At 36.7% G+C, this 23,413-nt stretch overlaps 1 protein-coding gene across 7 annotated transcripts in view; it reads left to right on the top strand.

Moving 5' to 3' along the window:
• NAALADL2 (N-acetylated alpha-linked acidic dipeptidase like 2) overlaps positions 1-23,413 on the top strand; it is a 649,741-nt gene that overhangs the window by 470,538 nt on the left and 155,790 nt on the right. For all 7 annotated transcript variants that reach the window (XM_081328125.1, XM_081328124.1, XM_081328126.1 and 4 more), the window contains one exon: positions 6,780-6,926. In XM_081328125.1, the coding sequence (XP_081184251.1) occupies positions 6,780-6,926 (147 nt within the window). The remainder of the gene's footprint in view (positions 1-6,779; positions 6,927-23,413) is intronic.

Raw genomic sequence — 23,413 nt, 5'->3', positions numbered from 1 at the left:
CCCCTGTGCAGCATACGCTTCTACGGCTTCTACAAAACCCCACACTGAATGGACCCTGGGTCTCGGTACCTCTCCTGGTCAGGTCTTCTGACTGGTGTTTGGGCGGCCAGTCCCTCTGGCGAGCTCTGCAAACCGCTGCGATGTGGCCTGTTTTGCCGCAGGCCCTGCGCGTGGCTGACTGGAATCTGTAATCGGCACGAAAATGGTTGCTGCCGCACCCTTTACATCTTGGTAAGAGAACTGCCTTATACATGTTCTCTTGCTGTTTGCTGCTGCGTTGCTGCGCGTTGGTTTGCTTGTGAAGCTTGTTGACTTCAGGATATTCTTCCTCCAAAGATTCCTCTGAGGGTTTGGCATCCTCATGGTAGACTGTTTCTTCGTGTTTTGTTGTCTTGGCGGACTGGACTGTTTGGACTGCATCCCTGGCGGCTTCGTCTGCCATAACTTCATCTTGAGCTTCTGAGAATGTTAAGTTTGGTCTGGCAAAAAGTCTTTGTTGGAACGTTTGGTTCCGCAGGCCGCAGACGAGCCGGTCTCACAGTCGCTCTTCAAGGTTCGAAAATTTGCAGAGGCGTGCGGCCTGCCTCAAGGCCGCAATGAATTCTGATGCTGTTTCACCAGGTTGCTGCACTTGCTGATCAAATGTGAAGCGCCAGGCAATCTCTGACATCTTTGGCTGAAAATGTTCTCCTAGCTTCTTCTTGAGGTCCGCATAAGAAATCGATTCTAGCGGTGTCGAGCGAAGAGGTTTTCAGCCCGGTTGAAGGTGGCTGGGTGGCACACACAGAGCAGCATGCCCGCCTTCAGCCCATATTCTGCGATTTGGTTTGTCCGGAGGTAGTTTTCTACCTGGGACAAGTAGGAACGCCATCCCTCTGGGTGCTTGACGTCGAATTCATGAAGTCTTCCGACCTTCGGCATTCTGTCTTCGGCTGGTTCCTGCTTCCCAAGGCCCAGGGAATGAATCCACTGAGCACGTGGTCACTAGCATGGCTTGCTAGCTGACCTTAGGGGGCAGAAAATGCCTTTTCCCTCCAGGTGTGAACTGCCTCTCCCCTAGTGGACTTCACCTATTTTTGGGAAGCAGGATCCCACCTTCTTCGCCAGTGTTATGTAGCGGGTTCTTCGTGCAGGAAAGAAAACAAGGCAAGTGAGTTCAGCAAAGCTCATGGTTTATTACTTGCAGGATCCGAACTGAGAATTGGGCTGCAGCTTGCAACAATTTATAGCCAGGCCCCTAGGTGGCAGCCAATGGGTTTAAAGCAACCATTGCCACCTAGGGGCAGCCAAATAGTAGCACTGGAGACCTGAAGTCTGGGTTGCTGGAGAGCCGTTAGCTGCTCCAGCTTACCATGTGATGCTACAATTGAGCCCAATACATAACAGTGGGAATGTTCAGTACAGACATTAATGCATCTGAAATACTCAGGAATACAGATAATATAGCTCAGAAAAGCCAGATCTGTAGGGCAGCAGTAACAACTACTCAAAGGACTAGACAGCTTGGCAGCTACTTTTCTATTTCACAAGCATTTCCCATCTGTATATGAGTAATACAATCTAAGACAACCTTCTGCTATGGTAAATTAACTCCATTTCGACTTCCAACTTGGTAAGGAATATTGAGAGACACAATATTCATTTGTTAATATTGCAATAAAGCTCTTGATAGTCTTTTGCAATCTGGTGTTCTCCAGGCATGTTGATCTACTCCTTTGATGCCCTGGAAGGTCCTTTAATTCTAGGGAATCTAAATGAGTGCACAGAGTTGTCTGAACATATGAAGTTACACGGCGAAATCATCTAGAGAAGATTTGCCTTCTGTAAGTTCTGGACTGAGAATGAAGGTGAAAGTATAGTAGTGTGGAAGATGGAATTGGGACCATGGTTTTTTTCTTTGCCAGCAGCAACAAATTAGGAATATATTGAGCATAATCAACCTCTTATTGTTTCATGAGTTGTTCAAGGGCAGAAGTGCTGTGGAGGGATGGGGGATACATCTTGGTAAGCAGTGACTTGTTTTTAACTATTGTTTGCTGTAGAAGCCACAATGATTGGATTGCCAAGTTGTGCTTGGTGGAGCAGTGGGCTAATGCCTCCTTAAGTAACACCAGCTGCCTGCAATTAGTGCAGGTTCGCATCCCACCAGGCTCAAGGTTGACTCAGCCTTCCATCCTTCCGAGGTAGGTAAAATGAGGACCCAGATTGTTGGGGGCAATTAAGCTGACTTTGTAATAATGCCGCTTGGGGGGTGTGTGTGAAAGCCCTAATAAGCAGGCATATACATAGAATGAAGGCTACTGCTAAGCTTGTAAGCCGCCCTGAGTCTTCGGAGAAGGGCGGGATATAAATGGAATTAAAAATAAAAAATAAAAAATAAAACATGATTTGCAAACCCTAGTGACTCAGTTTGCAGATCATGATAATCCATGAATGAATGAATGATTGAATGAATGAATGAATGTGTCTTATACTAATGCTTGAATGCTTTCTACGACAGCTTTAGGTCAAAGAGAGCCAGATCTACTATTAAGCTTTTGACTCAACTGGTTTTCTTTTTGTACATTATGCAAATCTGTACAAAAAGATTTGTTTTTTATCCTGAAACAAGCCTACATGATGGCTAAATAAACTGTTGCTTAGCATGCTGAAGGAAACCACTTTCTAGTATATCTCTCCATTACTGGAATTTGCTTTGCTCTTTTTGTTTTGTAATGTTGTCAAAGTTAGGCAGTATTTCACATTTTTATAGGGCTATTTATATTCCAATACACAATACAGTAAAAGTTGAACTGTGTGGTTAATCATTGTGTTACAAGTAATATTGATCATTTGTATCTCTATCACTATCACAAACACATCAATATTACTTACAAGAGGGATGATCTATGAAATAATATTTTTTAAAAAAATATCTACTCAATACTACATAATTGCATAATAAAAAATTAAATACTCTTTGTGGTTCCTGAAAATTCATTTTTGGATTACACATATTTTTTATCTTGCTACTCATAAACAGTATTTTTTCAAGTAAATATAAAAAGTGTCTTAACTTTTTTTGAGCAAGATATATATTTATAAATTAAACAACTATGTTTTAACATATGATCTTACATCTGAGTCTGATTTTATATCTGTGTAAAAATATGAATGTACTAGAAAAGGCAATGTATAATAGTAAATTCAGGCTCCATCCCCTTTTATATTTTTTAGCAATAGGGTGCCCTAAGAAAAGTGCAAATATTCATCATGTCAACTGTTAAAGGCCTACTGTGGTGATGCAAAGATAACACATTTTTGAAATCGCTGGTGCTTACACACACACACACACACACACACACACACACACACACAAACACACACACAGATGGATTTAATGTATATATGGATATATGTATTTTAAAAAATGACTAGACCAGGAACAATTGACTGAAGATGATTATGATGTGACATGCTCAGCAAAAGCAAATAAATCACATTATCACTAATTGTATCACTTATTGCATTGCACAATCATGTGTTTTAATTATTTGTTTGAATTTTGCTCTGGGTAATGCATCAAGTCAGTTTTTGCCATTTTTGTAATCCATGTTTTAAACTGAGTTTTGGTCAGTTATGGTTTATTCAAGAGCTATCAGTAAAACAAACCATGGCTTAGTCTGTTGTAATTAATGAGTAGTTTTCTGTAGAGCCCAACTGGTTTCGTGTTTTGTCGTCATCCAAATGCATCCTGTTTGTAGTCAAAGGAGGGCACTCATTTACTGATTGATTGTGATCAGCTGGTCAGCTGGTACTACTGACTTTAACAGACTAATAGAGTTGAAAGGGACCTTAGAAGTCATCTAGTCCAGAATGGATCTGGATTTGGGAGATAGGAAATGATTGTGAAATAATGCTTTTTTCCCCCCTTACAACTAAGGACCTCAAGACGCACAAAGCTTATGTATTGTTTAACTTCAATAAATAAACCACAATTGTGTTCACCCAACATACTAAATAAAACCAACTAAATTACTGCTTAATATGTTTCTAAGGCCCTTTGAAATGATGCTGCAGGATTATTGCAGTAAAGTTTACAAAATAATCACTGAATGAACTTTACAAAACAATTACTATTGGAATTTCCCTACTAATGACCATGACTGACCAATCAATCATTAATCAACTAGGGTTTGGTTGATTAATCCATCAATGCAAATAACCTGTGATGATTGGCTATTAGAATTGCTAATCAAAAGTTGGAACTGGTGAGGTTGGAAGGATCTTGCAGAATTGCAAAATAAGTCCTGCCCCCCCTTTTTTTTTATCTGTGCCACTTGCATCAAAGGGATGGAGCTTGTGGTGTGATGTTCTGTTAGTGCTTTTTTATTTTGTGATGAAATAGAATTGTGCAGACGTTGCTTTTCAAGAGTGTGGGGGGAAAGGAAGAGAGAGCAACTGGGACAGTGTAGATGAAAGAATGGCTCTAAGGGGATCCCAGTCCTAGATCTAAGAAAACCTCCATCTATGACAACCACAGATTTAGAAATAAGTATATTCTTGCCAAGCAAGACATAGATTGATAGCCGTAGATATGCCACAACAGAACAATAACCTGTTTATACCACATTATAAATAATAACTAACTTGATTATTTCTTAAACATCAACACTCTATATCAGGCATGTCAAACTGCCAGCCTGCAGGCCAGATGTGTCATGCCGAAACCGTGCCCACCCCATTGCCAGCAATGGGGAAGAAGTTGTGATATGTCACGTGACTTCACATGATGTCATGAGTTTGACATGCCTGCTCTATATCATTTCCACGTTCCTGCTATTTATATAACCTCAAATATATGTGAAGAAATTGAAGAGCAGAAGAAATTAACTCAGGAAAGTTTGGTGATATCAGCCAAAAACCATAAATCCTTGGATTAATGGGATTATGCTTTCATTTTGAAGGAAGAAAGAAAAGTAACCAGAAGCACCTCCCAGAGCCAGAGGGTACATGATAAACCCATTAAATTTTGCCATCCATAATTAGCAGTATAGCCATTGTATCGCAATGCATTCATCAAGCTTGTTTACTGAAGAATAGAATAGGAACCAGAGCCTTTAATTAAAGCTGGCCAAATTGCTGTCAAGAAGAGACTTGCAAGCAGCAATCTCTAATTAAAATGAATTCCCATAGTAGTAGTGTTCTCTCCTAGTACATCCTTTAAAAGATGGGTTGTAGCTACCAGAAATGCCATACATATGCCTGATAAAATCTGGCAGTGTTACAGTAATTGGAAGATTGAGTAGCAAAAGCTGGAGAAAATGGCCTGCAAAACACAGAGGCAAATAATTTAGGAATTTATTTTCTTGCTGTTGAAACGGCATTCAAAAGGATGGACAACTTAAGCCAAAGAGTTAAAGCTGGTTCCTAAACAAATGCCTTCATTTTTTTAGGCACCTCTATATCCTTTGGGGCCTAACTGAGGCCTACAATTCTTTTTAATGAATATTTCTGGTGGGACAAAGACAGAACAGTGTGGCACTAATATTCAGTATAAAAGCCTGATTTTGAATGGCTTCTCTCCCATAGGCTGACCTCTCCTATCTTAGCTTACTTGATAAAAGAAATGAGCTGGTCTACAAAAACATAAATAAATAAATGATGAGCACACCACCCAAGCATCTGACCTGGTGCATCAAAAGCTGCTGGATTCTCTTGGGTCATGAGGAAAGGTTTAGGGAACAGTGATCTTGACAATTTTTGAGAAGGCAATAGCAATAGCACATAGAGCACGGGTGTCAAACTTGCCACATCACATGATGTGTCGCAACGTATCACAACTTTTTTTGCATTGCCAGAGCTGGGGTGGGCATGGCATCCATGTGATGCAACCGGCCCACAAGCCAGCAGTTTGACACCTGTGACTTAGACTTATATATCACTCCACAGTGCTTTACACCACTTTTTGAGTGGTTTACAACATCAGCATATTGCCTCAACAGTCTAGGTACTCATGGAAAGCTGAATCAACCTTGAGCCCATTGGGATTGAACCCCTGGCAGTGGGCAGAGTTAGTCTGCAATACTGCATTCTAACCACTATGCCACCACATCTCCTTAAGATGAAACTTTTCAATCACAAACTTAATGTGATGGAAAGCCTGATAGTTTTTATTAGAGACTGGGGAAAAAAGAAAGAAAGAAAGAAAGAAAGAAAGAAAGAAAGAAAGAAAGAAAGAAAGAAAGAAAGAAAGAAAGAAAGAAAGAAAGAAAGAAAGAAAGAAAGAAAGAAAGAAAGAATCATTGTTGCATTTGAAATTATATTGTCTGTCACTAATTCTCCCAAATCTTGTTTCTTCTCTGGCGTCTTTGATGCTCTCTGAGCTTAGGAGGTTTTCTTGCAGATGTTTCATCACCAACTAGGTAATATCATCAGTGCAATGGTGCAATGACACATCTGCAAGAAAATCATCAGAGGGCACCAAGGATCCCCAGTTCAATCTTGAGCTACAAATATTCTGTTTCTTCTCTATATTCTCTCCTCAGCTCACTGGCACATTTATGAGCAGGACCACAGAGGCAAGTTCAACCAACTGGTTCCATTGCCATTAATGATGTCCAAATTTATGTTTTTCTCCAGTTTTGCAGCTTAGGCATCACAATTAACTCTGTGTTGGATGATCCTGGCTTGGGGATGCTTCACATTCATTTGCCTTTTTTTTTCTTTGCAATAGTGGCATTTTTTTTTGCACCTGTGCTTTCTGATCCTAATCTTACATTGCATTTTGTGTGTTCCAGAACTACAAGTTCACCTGTCTTGGGCCAGAGAAATGCATGGAATCCAATGCTAGTTCAATTCAAATGCAAGGGGATTCTGATTATTTCATCAACCATCTTGGAGTCCCGGCTTTGCAATTTTCATACCAGGATTCAACCATGTTAGAGGTAATTGTAAATGAAGTTGCTAGGTTAGATTGGTAAATCAGAAAACAAAATCTGCTTTACACTGCAGATTCTTGTACATTAAGAAAGTAGCTGTCAAAAGCTGCTGACTCATGTTCTTATTTCTTGCAAGAAACAAGGGGAAACAAGAGGTTTTTGGCACAGTATTTGGACACATCGGTCCTCTCCAAGTGCATGTCATGTTTCCATTGAAAAGGAAAATGTATGCTTGCTGTCTCCTGCTTAGCAAAGAAATTGCAGCAGGAGGATTAATGTGAAACATCATTGTGATATTCACAATAACATGAGCTGTGCATAGTGGATTTTTTGCTTTTTTTCTTTGAAAGATGGCTGGTTGTCCTTAAAATTAAATGTAAGGGATAGTGAATGTATAAATTACACCCTGCCTGGAAAATGAATGAGGAAGAAAAAAAAACTGATGGAGAAAGAAAAAAGGATGGATGCTACTAGCATTGAGAATTTAGTTTAAATAAGAAGAAAAAAATGCAATACAGAAATATTTAAATATCTAAGTCCTTTGCGTAGTATATTACAGTACGATAATGATGATAATGATAACAACAAGTTAAAACAGCGTATTTCAATCTGCTACTCTCCAGAAGGCAACAATTTTCAAGGGTTTTTTTTTCCTGTTCTTGTGTTCTAAGGGCAAACAGTTTCATGGTATCTGCATTTATTTTATTTTATTTTATTTTATTTTAATTCCATTTATATCCCGCCCTTCTCCGAAGACTCAGGGCAGCTTACAAGCTTAGCAGTAGCCTTCATTCTATGTATATGCCTTCTTATTAGGACTTTCACACACACCCCAAGCGGCATTATTACAAAGTCAGCTTAATTGCCCCCAACAATCTGGGTCCTCATTTTACCTACCTCGGGAGGATGGAAGGCTGAGTCAACCTTGAGCCTGGTGGGATGGGAACCTGCAATAATTGCAGGCAGCTGGTGTTACTTAAGGAGGCATTAGCCCACTGCTCCACCAAGGCTCTAGTTTGCCTAGTCCAAACCTTTAAAAACTTTTAATAATAAGCAACACTGTCTGATTAAGATTAGGACAATTATAGCAAAGGTTAAGGCTTTACCTCCAACACAGTTTTCCCTTCACCACTTTAATTATTTAAATAAACAGAGACCACCATCCCCAGAACAAAAACATTTTTTTTAAAAAAAGGGAAAAAGGAGAAAGTGATTAAAGAGCAGTGCTATAACTCTAATATAGATATGTTTCCATGTAGATAGGCTTTCTCTCCAGGTATGTGGCCTTTGTGTTTATGATTGGTTTTTAACTTCAGGTCACCTGCAAACTAAATCCATCTAGAGAACATTGCAGTAGTCCAGTTGGGTGATGATAAGAGGCATGAGTTGCTAAGGTCAGGCAATTTTTTGTAAAGAAGAAATCATATGGGTCATAATCTGAATAATCTGTTGGGATTACCAGCAGATCTTGATCTCTCTCTCTTTCCTTCCCAGCGACTAGGAGAGGTGATCAAGATGCTTTCCTCTGTATTTTTAATAATGTGTAAAAAGCTAATCAAGGATGTCTCAATGTCCCATCTCCTTTAGCCCCTTTAGAAATGAATCTAAAGTTAAAGGATAAATCTAAATGGAGCCAAAATAAAAGTAATTCAATTTGCCTTAAAGACAATGTGGCTTTGTTTGATACAGACTATTAGAAGTACGCCATCAGGCACAGGTGACAAGCTAGTTAGTCAGTTCTTGTTGCAACCAATGAATCAATGCTTGGTTGATCAAAAATCAAAACAAAAAACTAGACCGTGTATTTGCAGGAAAATATTAGGTATCTATCTATCTGTCTGTCTGTTTGTCTGTCTGTCTGTCTGTCTGTCTGCCTGCCTGCCTGCCTACCTGCCTGCCTGCCTGCCTGCCTGCCTATCTATCTATCTATCTATCTATCTATCTATCTATCTATCTATCTATCTATCTATCTATCTATCTATCTATCTATCTATCTATCTATCTATCTATCTATCTATCTATCTATCTATCTATCTATCTATCCTAAAGAATTTTAGGTAGTGTTGTTTAAGGCTCTTGGTAATGAGAATCAATTTGATGTAGGGGTAAGGTATTGGCATAGAAACCAGTAGACTGTGAGTTCTCGGCCTTCCTTAGGCATGAAAACTGGAAGAGTGATTTTAGGCCAATTACCAGGAAATTTAGAGTTCTTAGTCCCATTTTTGGCATGAAAATTGGCTGAGTGACTTTCACTGTCTCTCAGCTCAACTCACCTCATGGGGTTATTATAGAGAAAATAGGAGGAGCAAGGAGTATTAGATATATTTACTACCTTTAGTTTCTTATAAAGTAATAAAGGGGGATAAAAATCCAATAAATAAATAAAGTACACTTCACTGTGAAATCCGAAAATATTTCTCATCCAATTAATTGAATTATTTATTTGATTGATTGATTGATTGATTGATTGATTTCTATAGAAGCCCATCTCAGCAAACAACTCTGGGCAGCTCACAATCAAAAAACATATATTACATTTAAAATATTAAAAATGTTTTAAAACAACAAAAAGGTAAAACCATTAAAACAATTAAAAACATTAAAACATCTAATATGGTCCCAGTACAAAAAGCAAGATTTATTTTAATATTCAAGACTACATTTCAGGACTCAAGAGCGTCATACAAACAAATAGCCATCCAGAGAGGTTAGCATGATGGAAATAAATAAGGCATCCAACACATAGTGCTTGAAATTCACAGTATACTGTAAATGGAAATCTGCTTAAAGATGTTTCCTTAAAGTCACTTAACCCAGAAGCAACAACATTTTTTTTTCAGCATTGGCCTTCTCTACATGTGTAGACTTCTAAAATTTTGCAGTAATGGCCACACTGTCTGGAGAATTTTGGAAGTTAAAAGTCCACAGATCTGGAGGATAGCCAGAAGGAGATCACTAGACTTTAGTTATTAACCTGCATCCTTGGATTGTCTATTGTTCTATCCATATTTCTTACAATATTAAAATAAAGTCTATAATTTAATTTCTTAGCATATAGAAAGTTGCCAAATCAATTGCTGGCACTTCTAGATAAACTTCTTGCAAAACAAAACAAAACAGAAACCTTCTTGAAGTTCAGATAAACTGCTCCCATTCAACAAAGTTTGGCACTATATAAAACTTTGGCATTATTTAATTTTAAGGTACTCCCTTGTGTAAATAGGTGTCATGAGTAAAAATCAAAATTGGGAATATATCTTTGATAATGTGTTCTAAGTCCTGTCATTGTCCTTAAGGAAAATGGGGAGGGGTTTTTTTTTGGAGGGGGGCAGGTGCTTTCATTATCTGCCAAAATGAAGCAGGATCTTGGAATCCCTTCTGTGTTATTAGCACTACTAATTTGCTAATAATTAAATTTCGCAAAGGCAGAGTAGTCTCTGGATTTGCCAAAAATTACAGTGATTCTTTCTTATATTTCTCCCCCGCCCTGCCCGCATTATTTAATAAGAAATGGTTCTGCTAATTGAATTGTCCTGTCATTGGTGTATTTTATTTTTAGCAAGAAGACTTTTCAATTTGTGAAACACTGTTGCACCTATTAGAAAAATCATTCTGCTTTAGATTAAATACAAGGCAAAGGTTGTCATAAAAGAAATGGAAAAGCAGATGTTCCATGATTAAGTGTGCAATGTTTATGACAGGCTTGTGGTCCAAGGCTCATTTCTTCTGTCACTTAACAGCTGCTCTACACAGCTTCTGTGTTCCGAATTGGACACTGCGCAGGGCCTAGGAGAGAATTGGAAGGCTCCAACTTAATCAGAGGAGGAGTTTTTCTGTAGCGTCTATCTTGATTGACATGACAGAAGAAAACAGGATAATCATTCATTCGTTCGTTCGTTCGTTCAGAGCCACCCAGTTTTATAATATGGGCAGCTATGTAAATGTTTGTTTTTTTAAAAAATAATCTATCTATCTGCCTATCTATTTCTCTCTCTCTCTCTGTTATTTATCATCTGTCTATCATATCTATCTATCTATCTATCTATCTATCTATCTATCTATCTATCTATCTATCTATCTATCATCTCCATGTGATATCAGTTCCTCACAGAAGGGCTTCATACCATCGCTTAATGTTTCTGCTGGCAGCTAACTTTGGCAAGAGGTTTCTTTACCTGGAGTGCATGAAGATTACAAAAGATGGTTGGATTCAATTTTCATAATCCCCAGCTAGCATTGTCTTGAAGTTAAATAGATTTTGAGGACTGGGGGTTAATGAAAGCTGTGTTGGGACACCGGTATGGAAAAATACATGTAATGTTCATTCATTCTTCAACTGTTCTGAATTATTCAGGTGAGTCTACTTTCTGCCACCATAAATAATCTCACGTAGGATTTGAATAAATAGGGCAGTTATTTTCAACCTGAGGTAAGATAAAAAGCAATAAATATAACACAGGCCATCATGCTGGCAGGTGCAGTAGATCAGTGCAGTAGATTTTTAGCAGAATGGAAATACCATAGCTTGTGATCAATTTAATGATAATAATCAGAAATTCAGTCCTGGGAGAATAGTACTTCTCCCCCATAAAAGCTTAATAAACAAATATATTGTGGTATGCTAATAAAGATCTTCTCAGCCAGTGCTTTTTTTTGTAAAAGAAAAAGGTGCCAGAACTCACAAATGTCATACAACCCGCCTTGACTACCCTATAAGGTTCCATCCAAAAAAGGTGCCGGAACTCCATTCTGAGCGTTCTATGAGAAAAAAAGCCCTGTTCTTAGCATTTGTTATTTAAGAATATAGCTTCAGTTTCTCTTACTATAAGGCCTGTCCTGGATATCTTATTTCTGCAATTGTATCTGCAGATGTTCAGAATGATAAAATAATGTGGTCATGCCAATGCCAGCTTTCTCCAAGCAGTTAATTAGTATGGAATGAATCAGAACTGAAGAAGCTTCTTGGATGAGAAGTGAAATATCTTCAAGGAAAAACAAAATCCAATTGCCTTTTCAAAAAGCACCTTTGGGAGAAAACTATTCTTATATTTCCTCTTATCTCTGGCTTGTTGAGGAGGGGAATAGGAAAGGCATAGATTTCTTGGAAGAACTGTAAAATTTTAATTGCCTCACACTGGAATTCAAGATGTATTTCTCTTTTGACCTGGAGTTCTGACCCTCTTCTTGAGGTTAATGGAGACTAGTGCACTGATGAATAGCTGAAATGGGAGGGCTCCTTATGATTTTTATTATCTTAAGAAAGAGTAGGAAACATCACAATTTATTGACATTGAATGTACTGATGGCTACCACTTAAAGGTTAAGGAAAAAATTATGGAAAATAAGTCATTCATAATCACTGTTCATGATGACCCAAAGATGCTTTCAAAAAGGCAACTGGACTTTCTTAATTTTTTAGGTAGTGTTGTTTAAGGCTCAGTGTATTTCATAAGTTCCATATGGAAGAAGCTTCAAGGAAAAATAAATCAAGACTTTTTGAGAAAGCACCTTTGGGCCCACCATGTCCTGGGTGATGGAAGATCTTGACTGATATTCATGATGACTGTTTACTACCTCGATATTTGCAAGGAATCAATTTGAATACTAGCTGCTATGGAGCAACAGTGGAAGAGAATAACCCTATCCCTGTACATATTTGTCAGCTTAGATAAGTCTTTGGACTAGTTTAATATTACTTATTTCATTTATTTAGGCAACAATCACCTTCTACAAACTTTTAACAAAACGTTGTGTCATTTTGTTTGCATAACCATTGGCACATACCATCTAAACATCAGAAATAAAAGGACTAATGACAAAGGCTTGTGAAGCCTCTAAAATACACCGACTTCTACTCAAGTACTGTTTGGCATTTAGATATTGACACAGCGATATAAGATTCAGATTTAAGGCAGTTTAATCAGTTAAAAATGTGGCCCTTAATCAAATATGTCATTTATAGAGGATTTAGAAACTTTTCAAATATATGTTGCTTTCTTGCTCATATCTGATTTCCTGGAATTACAGTGGCCTTTTAGGCAGAGGAAGTATTTGGAAAGATTAAGAAAACATTACTGGTTGCTTACTTTATATATATATAGTATACAGTATACATTATATATTATACATACATACATACATACATACATACATACATACATACATACATACATATATATATATATATATATATATATATATATATATATATATATTGGAATATATAATGGAATTTTATCAAAAAAGCAGCATCTTTCTCATGGAGAGGTCTGCTAAATGCATATTTTAATATATTAGATGACAAATAGTACCGTCCTCCCAAATTAGTATAGCATATAGTATAGTATCATTTTAATAGGTTATAGAGTATTATATTTATCTACTCTGGAATGAATTGTTACAGAGATTATGTTGGCTTCTCTTTCTTTAATCTCACAAAAACCCAAATCTCATAAAATTCCAAAATCAAACACACAGATAAATGCAGACACTTTTTTTAAGTGCAAAGAAATGTTTAGAGAACGTAGGGATTGGAGACATAGAAACTTAAGGCAATTATTTAACCATTGTAACTGATTACAGGCAGTCTTCAACTTACAACAGCTTGTTTAGTGACCATTCAAAGTTACAATGGCAGTGAAAAAAGTGACCTTTGACCTGTTTTTCACACTTACGACGATTGCAGCATCCCCATGGTCATGTAATCAAAATTCAGATGCTTGGCAACTGACATGTATTTGTGACAGTTGCAGTATCTTGGGGTCATGTGATCAATTTTGGCAACCTTCTGACACGCAAAGTCAATGGGGAAGCCAGATTCACTTAACAACAGTTTGACTAATTTAACAACTACAGTGATTCACTCAGCAACTGTGGCAAGGAAGGTCGTAAAATGGGACAAACACACTTAACAAATGTTTCACTTAGCGATAGAAATTTGGGGCTCAATTGCGGTTGTATGTCGAGAATGACCTGTATTGCTTGATTATGTGCCATCAAGTGGTTGTTGAATCTTAGCAACCACAATGCTACAATTTCTCCTAGATGACCTAGCCCCAATAGTGCACCCACTGCCACGCTTTGCTCTTTTTCAGTGAAAGGTGATCCAAACTGGATTTGTAGTTTTACCATTCCTGTTTCTAAAGTAATGCTTGGCTTATATAAAGTAAAGAACTTCATGTCCATTATTACAGTTGTCATTGTTATACTGTAGTCTTCCATAATCTAAAGAAGGATCTGGCTTGCAAATTAACCAATATTTTTTTCTCCAAAATTATTTCTTCACTGCTCATCATTTTTATTCTGTCCGTTTATAACAGTGTTTAGCTCAATAAGATGACATATTTTCTTCTTAGAAAGACTGCTAGATCAAGATTACAGCTGATGTTATTAGTTTGTTTTTAGAAAATACTGTGCTATGCAATCTCTTAAAATGATTTCCCCTATGGTATTTTTGTTATTTATTAATGCATTTAAGATGAAGAATTTTATAGCAGCTATCTAATTTCTGACCATGTAAAGTTTTCAGGACATTTATTTTTACCACCCAAACAATAAAGATTTTTTTTTTCTCCATATCTTCTATCAAACATAAGTGCTGTTCCCTCTAAAACAAGGCATAAAAATTTCCCTACTATTATATTCCAGGGCTGCTGGCAAATTCTGTAATGTCATGAGATCATGAGTTTTAAAAATCAGAAATCAACATTTTAAAAATCCTATTAAAAAGGAGGATTCTTTTTAAGGATTAAAATGCTTCGAAGAATTTTGATTATTGGAAATTACATCTTTTTCAGAAGAAATCCAGAATGATTTTTATTTGTTTGAAATATTGGCCCTTTTTGAAAGTAACTTTTCAATTTCTTGAAAATAGTTTGGATTGTACTGTATACTAAGATAAGAGAAAAACCTAATAAAGTTAGGTTAATTGGATTAATCAAATAGTTTGGATTGTACTGTATACTAAGATAAGAGAAAAACCTAATAAAGTTTAACACTAACCATGTGTAGCTTATTATGTGAAAGTAACTGTTAAGTCCATAGCTGATCTAGTTAAGACATTGTGTAAACAGCCCATACATTAGAAGGAGTTGGGAATATTAACTGGGAGGACTAAAGTGTGAATAGTAAGAGAAGTAAAGTTGGAATAGTAGGAGAAGTAAAATTGGATGTACCTTCTCAAGAATTATCTAGAAATGCTATTTACCTAGGTTGCAATTCACCCAGCATTTAAATACATGAACAAAAATATCTGATTCTTGGGGGCAATGCTCAACTCCATTTCCAAAAACATTTCTGTGGCCAGCGTGACTAAAAGGCAAGGCTCATAGAACACTGTTACCTTCCCACCAAAGTAGTACCTATTTATCTACTTGCATTTGCATGCTTTTGAACTGCTAGGTGAATAGGAGATGGAGCAAGTAATGGGAGCTCACCGTTATGTGGCCCCTGGGTCTTGAACCTGATCCATCAGCTTTCCAACTGACTAGCTTAGCATCTTTAACTGCCGAGCCACCACGGCCCATTAATTTAATTCAATAGTCACTGCAAAAATGTCCATGGTTGTCTGTCTCTATGTGTGTGTGTATGTGTAGGTATATGTCTTGGCTAAGGCCTCCTTTTGAAGTCTTGCAAGGACGTTGTATACTTTCAAGGACTTAGAGAAAACTCCTAGTCCTACATGCTTTTGATTAGACACGGCTGATTTTTCAGAGCAAAACTGTGTCCTAATTCTAACATTTCCAGCTCACCTTCCAGCAGTGGACTAAGACACATTTTGTCATGCAACCTGTGTTGAGCAAATTGAATTTTAATTTGAAGGGTGATTATTCATGTCCTACCTTGTGGTGTTTCGTTGCCCTCTAGATTTAAATTGTTATTTTTACATTAATTATATTGATACGTGGAGATTATTTCTATGCTAATTTTAGTGGTGAGAAAAGCTGACCTGACTTTTTTTAAAAAAATACTGCATGCATTCTTCATGTAATAGGTTTAAACAGGTGAATTAAACATCTGGCTGATTCATTCAAATGATAGGTTAAATTTTAGTTAAGCTTTTTTTTTCTTGTTTAACATGCTGCAAACATCCAGCCACCTTGATCCATGTATGGTTTACTATAATGTGCAAATCCACAAAATGGATTATACCAAAAAGCAAGGTAAGTGTCTTGCATGAATACAATTTTAGTGATACATAGCTGCTAGAATGCAAAGCATGACCCATAGAAGTATGCTGTCAGCAGTTCCAGTCAGTTGGATATATTAAATGAGGCCTTGCCTTCTCCCATCTGTAACTTGCCTTTATTGGAAAGATGGGAATCTTATGCAAATATCTTGCTTGTACTTAAAAACAACAACTGTAAAACTGTGTGAGGTAAAGAAGGAAGAAGTTGTGCATGTGATGATATAGCTAGTTTCAGCTAGAGAAACCTAATTTTTCCAATAAAGGATATTTGTAGCTCAGGGTTGAACTGTGGGGTCCTTGGTGCTCTCTGAAGTTGGTTGCTTTCTTGAAGACCTTTTGTTACCCAGCTGTTACAATTGATGATGTTACCTTGTTGGGTAATGAAAGGTCTGCAGGAAAACAACTAAACTTGGCTTCCGGTTTGCGCGCACAGCACTTCCGGACGCACAGGAACAGTTTGCTTCCTGCCGTCCGTTCTTTCTTTTTTGGAGGACCCTGAAAAGGGTCGAAAATCACCCTGGAGGGGCAACTACCAAGAGGAGGCCTTACCTTTCAGTTGTCCACTTGAATCCAGGACAACCCCTTTGGCTTGAAGAAGAAGAGACCGGTCATAAAGATGGCCGATTATTAAGCTGTTCCCTGCTGAAAGCCAAAAGCACTACCTAGCACTAAGAAACAATCTGGAGGACCTGGGTGAGACTTTACCTTTCTTACTCTCTTAACTACTTTCCTGAGAGACTTTCCTGAAAATTCGTTCCCCACTTTTTGAAAAAACAGCGAATATCTACTCTGGGAACAAATCTTAAAGCCTTAAAGAAATTCAAGTAATTCAGCAAATAAATTAAGTAATTTTATTTGCATTTACTAAAAAGCTCCTATTTTTTGGTGGGGATCTACTACCCTATTTCCTCTCTAAGCTGTGAATTAAAGAAAAAATGGGACTAATGCTACAAATGTTTTATATTAATTTGGGAAAAAAAGATTTTTTTACATTGCATTTTATATGCTGTTGATGACATCTTGTGGCAAAACGTGATTCAGCAAGTAACTTTTCTCCTGTTGTGAGAGCTGACTGAATAACAGAGCAGTCCTTGACATTAATTTTAAAGATAAGTGTGGAAACACCTGGCACTGAATACAACTCTTGGAGGTGGATAATCTTTGACTATTATTAAAATAGCCTCCATGGAAGATTTAGCTGCAAACAACAAAGAAATGGATGAATATATCCCACCACTTGATTATAAACTGATAATGGACACAATTTTGGCAATGACAGAGCAAATTAAAGCCAAACTGCAAGAAAAATCTGACAACTTAAAGCCACCAAATCAAATTCTGACCTTAAATGAGGAAATAATAATCCAAGAGCAAATAGAAGAAGTGGAAACTAACACTAAAATAGGAGATTTCAAAGAACAACAAATGCAACCTACAGAGAATCTTAAGTCCAAACTTCAATGTCAACTACAAAACTTACAACTCAAAAAGCAGTAGCACCTGAAGAAAGCAATATTAAAAGTGAAGACATTAAAGGCCTTCAAATATACTTTATTGAGAATTCAACTAACCAAATGATAACCATCACACCAGCTACTACTTTCTACCTAATCTAGATGAAATTGGAAGAAGAAAGAGATGTGCCTGATTTAATGACAACTATATTACATCAATCATCAAAAATTGAATTATTAAAGCAAAACTTCAATGGTTACAAAGGGGACACTTTCTTTGCAAAACTGACATTTGGATACTCTCCCTGGATTCAAATAAGGGGTATAGGAAGAAAGGGAGATACATTTGAGAATTTAAAGACGCCAAAAGGGAAGCCTGATTGGCACAAAAGGAAGGCATGAGTTAGATTTAAAAAAACTGAACTTGCTTCTTTTTTGGGATTCCTAAAGATAGATCCACTTTTCAATGGATTAAGAGGAATCTCTAAAAATATAATTGATTTTACATTTAGGTTTTAGATCTGTAAGGGAAAACAAAAGTAAGCTTTTAGAATATAATTCTGAACTATATTATAGAATGTGGAATGATATATTGAAAGATAGTATTTTAACAAATGATGTATGGTTAAGACGACTTACAGATTATATTAGTTGTTACTTTTGAACTATATTATAGAATCTAGAATTGTATATACAAAAGATAGTATTTTAATAATTGTTGAACGGTTAAGACAAAAAGTATCTTTCTAATAATTGGTGATTTGTTAAGATGAAAACTAGATTTTAATGGTAAAACATAAGAATGTTTTGTAATGAACAGTGTAAGTTTTGTAGCTAAGAGAATTATTCTTTATTGAAATAGGGAATTGTGGGTTACCCAAAAATTAAATTTTCTTTTGTACGTTATAGGCTATTCTAGAATATTCTATTGCAATTAGATAAAATTTAAAAACAGGATATTGATATGTATTAGTGAAAATATATTGAAAAATTTGTTAATTGACTAGGTTACAACTAGAAATGTATTAACTTGACTATTTTGACTATGTGATAACTAAGGGAATCCGAGAGGGAATCCCTGTTGATGCAACCTGAACTATTTACAACTTGTTATTTGTTATTTTGACTATCCAACCACCATATTGCTTCACAAATACATGTATATGTAAATATTAAAAAATCAATAAAACTTGTATATATAACCTTTACCTTTACCTTTACCTATATATATAGGAGAAGGAGAAGGGCGGTATATAAGAACAAATATATATATATATATATATATATATATATATATATATATATATATATATATATATATATATATATATATATATATATATATATATATATATATATATATATATATATATATATATATATATATATATATATATATATATATATATATATATATATATATATATATATATATATATATATATATATATATATATATAAAGAAAACAACTAAACTCAGAGAGCACAAGAACCCCACAAACCCCATTTTATTAGAAAACCTTATTTGTCTCTTCTTGTTCTTGGTTGTTCTCCTTTTGGGTCCTCACTGTGCCTTGCACATTCCTGGAGGGATCATGTGGCTGTCATTATCAATGAAAAATACATTCCTGTCTCTTATTGGTAGATTCAAGGTTGACTTCCCTTTCCCTTTGTAGATAAATTAGCTAGAAAGTTTTGCAAAATCAGCTGCCATCCTCATCAGTTAGAAACAGAATAGGCTACAATATTTTAGTAATGAACCCATCTTCTGGAAGAGCTGTTCTCTACTAGGGATGTTCACATCAAACACAGGAAATCAGGACTACGGGCTGTTCAAATGAATACATCAGTTTATTGTATGCTAAAGCTCTCTACAAGAATCTGAACTACTAACAGTCAAAGCAATTTGGTGGTAGATAAGAGTCAACAGAATTTCTGGTGTGCTGGACTTAGATCTCTTGTGGGCATGAAGGCATTTGATCTCTCCCTTGGGCTTAGCTTGGTCATCTCCTACAGTAAATCATTTACTGCTTGTTGTCTATTGCTTGTTGATCATGCTTTTTTTTTGGGGGGGAGTGTATAAAAGCCATGCTAAATTGTGTATGAAGGCTCTTGGTAATTGGACTAGAAGACCGCCAAGGTCCCATCCAACTGTTATTCTGTTATTCTGATTTGTGACATGAGTCCCAAGAGCACCTCTTTGTTGCTATACATAATTTATTGCCTTGTGTGATAATTGGCTTTGCAACAAGATAAAAATGATCCAAGCACATGAGTCAGTCAGTCTACATTTGGCCAACCCAAAGATCCTGGCCTTCTTTGTGGCTGCATTGAACAAGGAGGCTTAGAGCTGGTTGTCTCACTCTCATCTCATCTGAATGCAGAATGAACCCTCAGTAGGATTAACAGGTTTTTTGAACACGTATTTCACTATTTTCTCACTTGGATCAAATGAAAGCCAAGGCTACCACTTTGTGTAAAGTTATCTGAAAACCTCACTCCAGAATGTTTCCCAGGCTAAACAAAGCTCACAGCCCAACCCTGAAGGAATGCTTGCTGTGATCAAATAACATAAATTTGCACCACAGGAATGACTGAAGCCTTAGCCTCTTGGTGGCTTGACAAAGCAATGAAGTGTCCTTGCATTGCAGCACCTTTTAAACATTAAACATTTAATCTATGCAACAATTAATCAGACTTACAAGAGGGGATAAGGATGTAGCCATGAAAGAGCTAAGCATAAAAATAATATATGATTTCTGACTCAAATTGATTAAGACTGAAAAAGAGAACTGCAGCATCCTAAAATAATTCATATAGAGCACCCATTCTCTTCCTAGTCACACAGCACTTGGAATGTGCCTTAAAGGCTTCAGATTTTTTTCTTTTCATCTACAGTATAGAAACTAAGACATAGTTTCCTATGCAATCATATTTTTAGATTCAGTCCAGACCCAGGGCTGGTTCCAAAAGATTATTGCAACATATATATTAGACCAAACCTGGGCATTTTATAGCCCCTGGGCCACATCCATTTGGCTGTCCCTGTCCAACCCACATGTATTGTTTTTACTTTGAAGGCAACTGCTCTTTTTCCCCCTATTTATGTATTTGTGTGCATGCATCTTCACAGCACTATTGGTTTGGCCCTCCACAACAGTCCAAGTTTTCATATTGTCCTTTGGGAAAATGAATTACCCACCCCTGTATTAGACAAACCATACAGCTGTCTCTCAACTTGAATGTTTCCTGAATGCTATTATCTCATTGGACCAGCCAATGGGTTATGAACAGAACCACAGCAGTCACAGCAAATGTGGGGCGGCAAATCTTTATGGATAATGCTGCTTTATTTGTTACATTCATACAATAACACTCATATGTAACCCAGATCTGGATTGCAAAAATCTAAGCAACTAATATATGGTGTCAAAGAGCCACTTTCCTTTTGGTACCATTTAGAGGTCATCTGCATTTTTGCAGCTCAGATCTGGTAGCATTAAACACACAGGAGGCAGGATTCATACACAAAAATCCCAAATGTCTGAATGCATGGACAGGATTGCTGAATATTTTTAACTATGGAAGAGTTTGAATTTTCTTATGACTTCTGAGCAAGGGACTATAATAAAGAGGTTGATGCTAAAACCTTAAAGTGAAAATTGGCATGGCACACTGCAGATTGAAACATATCTGTTTAAACATACTTTTAAAAGGGGGGAAAAGCCATAAGGGAACATACACTGCCACTTCTAGCAGCACATAATAACTGACAGCTTTTAATAGTAATGAATGAGAAACAGCAGGTAATTGTAGTTACAGAGACTTTCATGAAGATCATGTCTATTCCAGCAATTCATACTCTCTGCCACTCCTCCCCAATGTATTGCTAAGATGAAAATCATGATTATGGTTCCTTCCCCTTCCAGCATTAATGGCAACATTCTAATGAAATATAATACTGTAACAGTGCAATCTCATCTTGCAAACCAAAATGCTTGTTTCCATCTTCACTACCTTTAGGGCTGATTTTGGCCATGTTATTGAGACCCTAAGTAGAAAATGAAAAACCAAACTCAAGATATTGCTGAACTATCTTTAGATCAAGAGGAGATTTTTTTTTTACCACCTTTCTTTTTTTCTACACGTTTGCCTTTTCTTCTTCAAAGCAGGCCGGTTGCTCACCGAGTACCTAGTTAAATGTAGACTATCAGCTGTTTGATAGATTAATGTTTAACTTTTTTTTGCAATAAGTAGATTTATGTCAGAGTTTTGATGGACTGGCAGACAGACTTTTACAGTTTGTAGAATTCAGTCAAAAGTTCCCGCTGGATTAGATCTTTTAAATCTTCTTCAAATGCTGGCTTTTTGTACCATGGACTGTATGTATCATGGGAAGAAATTATGACTGTTCAGGACCTCTCCCTTCCCTTCAAAAAAAATGAACAAAGGATTTAACAAAGAGCCAACTTGAATCGTTCAGCTCCGTCCTTTTTTTCTCCCTCCAAAATGCATGGGGTTCAGAGCATTGAGTTAAACACATGAAGTGCCATCCCAGCAAGACCTATTGGATGACTGCTGGCTTGTGCCAGTTCACAACCAGCAAGCCAGTTAAACAAACAGAACTATTGTTAGACTCAGTGAATCATGAGTTTTGTCGCTGGCTCCTAAATTTAGAAGCCATTTAAGAGCTCCCCAAATGGAAAGAAAGAAAGCTTCCTATGACGACTAAAGTTGATCATTAAAACAAGCTCCATCATATTAATTTTCTTTTCTTTTTTCTTTTTTTCTTTTTGGCATCTCCCCATGTCCTTTTTCAGAATTTCGCTGAAAGAATCACTGCCAGTTCCTAGATTTAGAAAAGCACCACAGGATGAAAGAAAAACCAGGGACCACCTATGAGCCAGCTGCCACAACCTCTATGGCAGTTCTGCTGCCCTATTGTTAATCTTTCTTTTGAGAGATGGGCCTTTTTCCTCTCTGAATCAAGAATGGTTGAATGTAGCCACAGCTCCAATAATAGGCAGTAAACAATGTTTAACTGAGGGAAAAAATTGGATGCATCTGTCCATAGGCCCATCTCACAGCAGAGTTCCACTCCTTCAAATACATAGGTAGCAATTGACCTAAATTGCTAACTGATTTTATTTGGAATTACCTGTACACTTGGTTCTCTCTCTCTCTTTTTTTTTTGGCCAGCCTGTAAAATTCTGAAAAGTGCCACCACTTTCTTTTAAAAGAAGTTCTCAGTTCTTCTCATCAAAGTAATGTCAGGGTACATGGGTTTTTCTTCATTTAAAACACTGAAACTCAACTGGCTTATGCCTGAACTAAGTCACAAAGCAAGGGTGCAAAGGTGAATGACTTTCTTTTGGCCAGAAATGTTCTTTTTAATTTATGTCGCACCGTAAATTAGGCTACAGAAGGCCTAAACCTTTGGTGCTTATTTTTGGAAATAATTGAAAGAAAAGCAGTTTTCTTAATTTTCCCAAAGAGAAAAAAATGATCTGATTTCTGAAATCTGAGGATTCCAAGATTTTAAAGAGGTCATATATAGTGGTTATCAGCTATAAAGCCTTACATGGCACAGAACTGGTTTACGTATGAGACCATCCGCTTTCAGGAAGGTCTCCCATCTCACACTGTATCTTCAGTGAAAAAAAGTCACCTTATAGGATCCAGATGTCTGAGTTGGATGGCCATATACACCCTGAATTACATGAAATGTGTAATAACCAATGTTTCTTGGGTTATAGAGATCCATTACATATACTGTACATCACTGAGCTACTAGGCAAACTATCAAACATCTTTGAACTTGGAAAAATGTTAAAAAAATAAATTATAGAACA

This window comes from Vipera berus (genome assembly GCF_964194415.1).
Source record: "Vipera berus genome assembly, chromosome: 5".
Taxonomy (NCBI): Eukaryota; Metazoa; Chordata; class Lepidosauria; order Squamata; family Viperidae; genus Vipera; species Vipera berus.
This window is presented reverse-complemented; position numbering and strand designations above follow the sequence as displayed.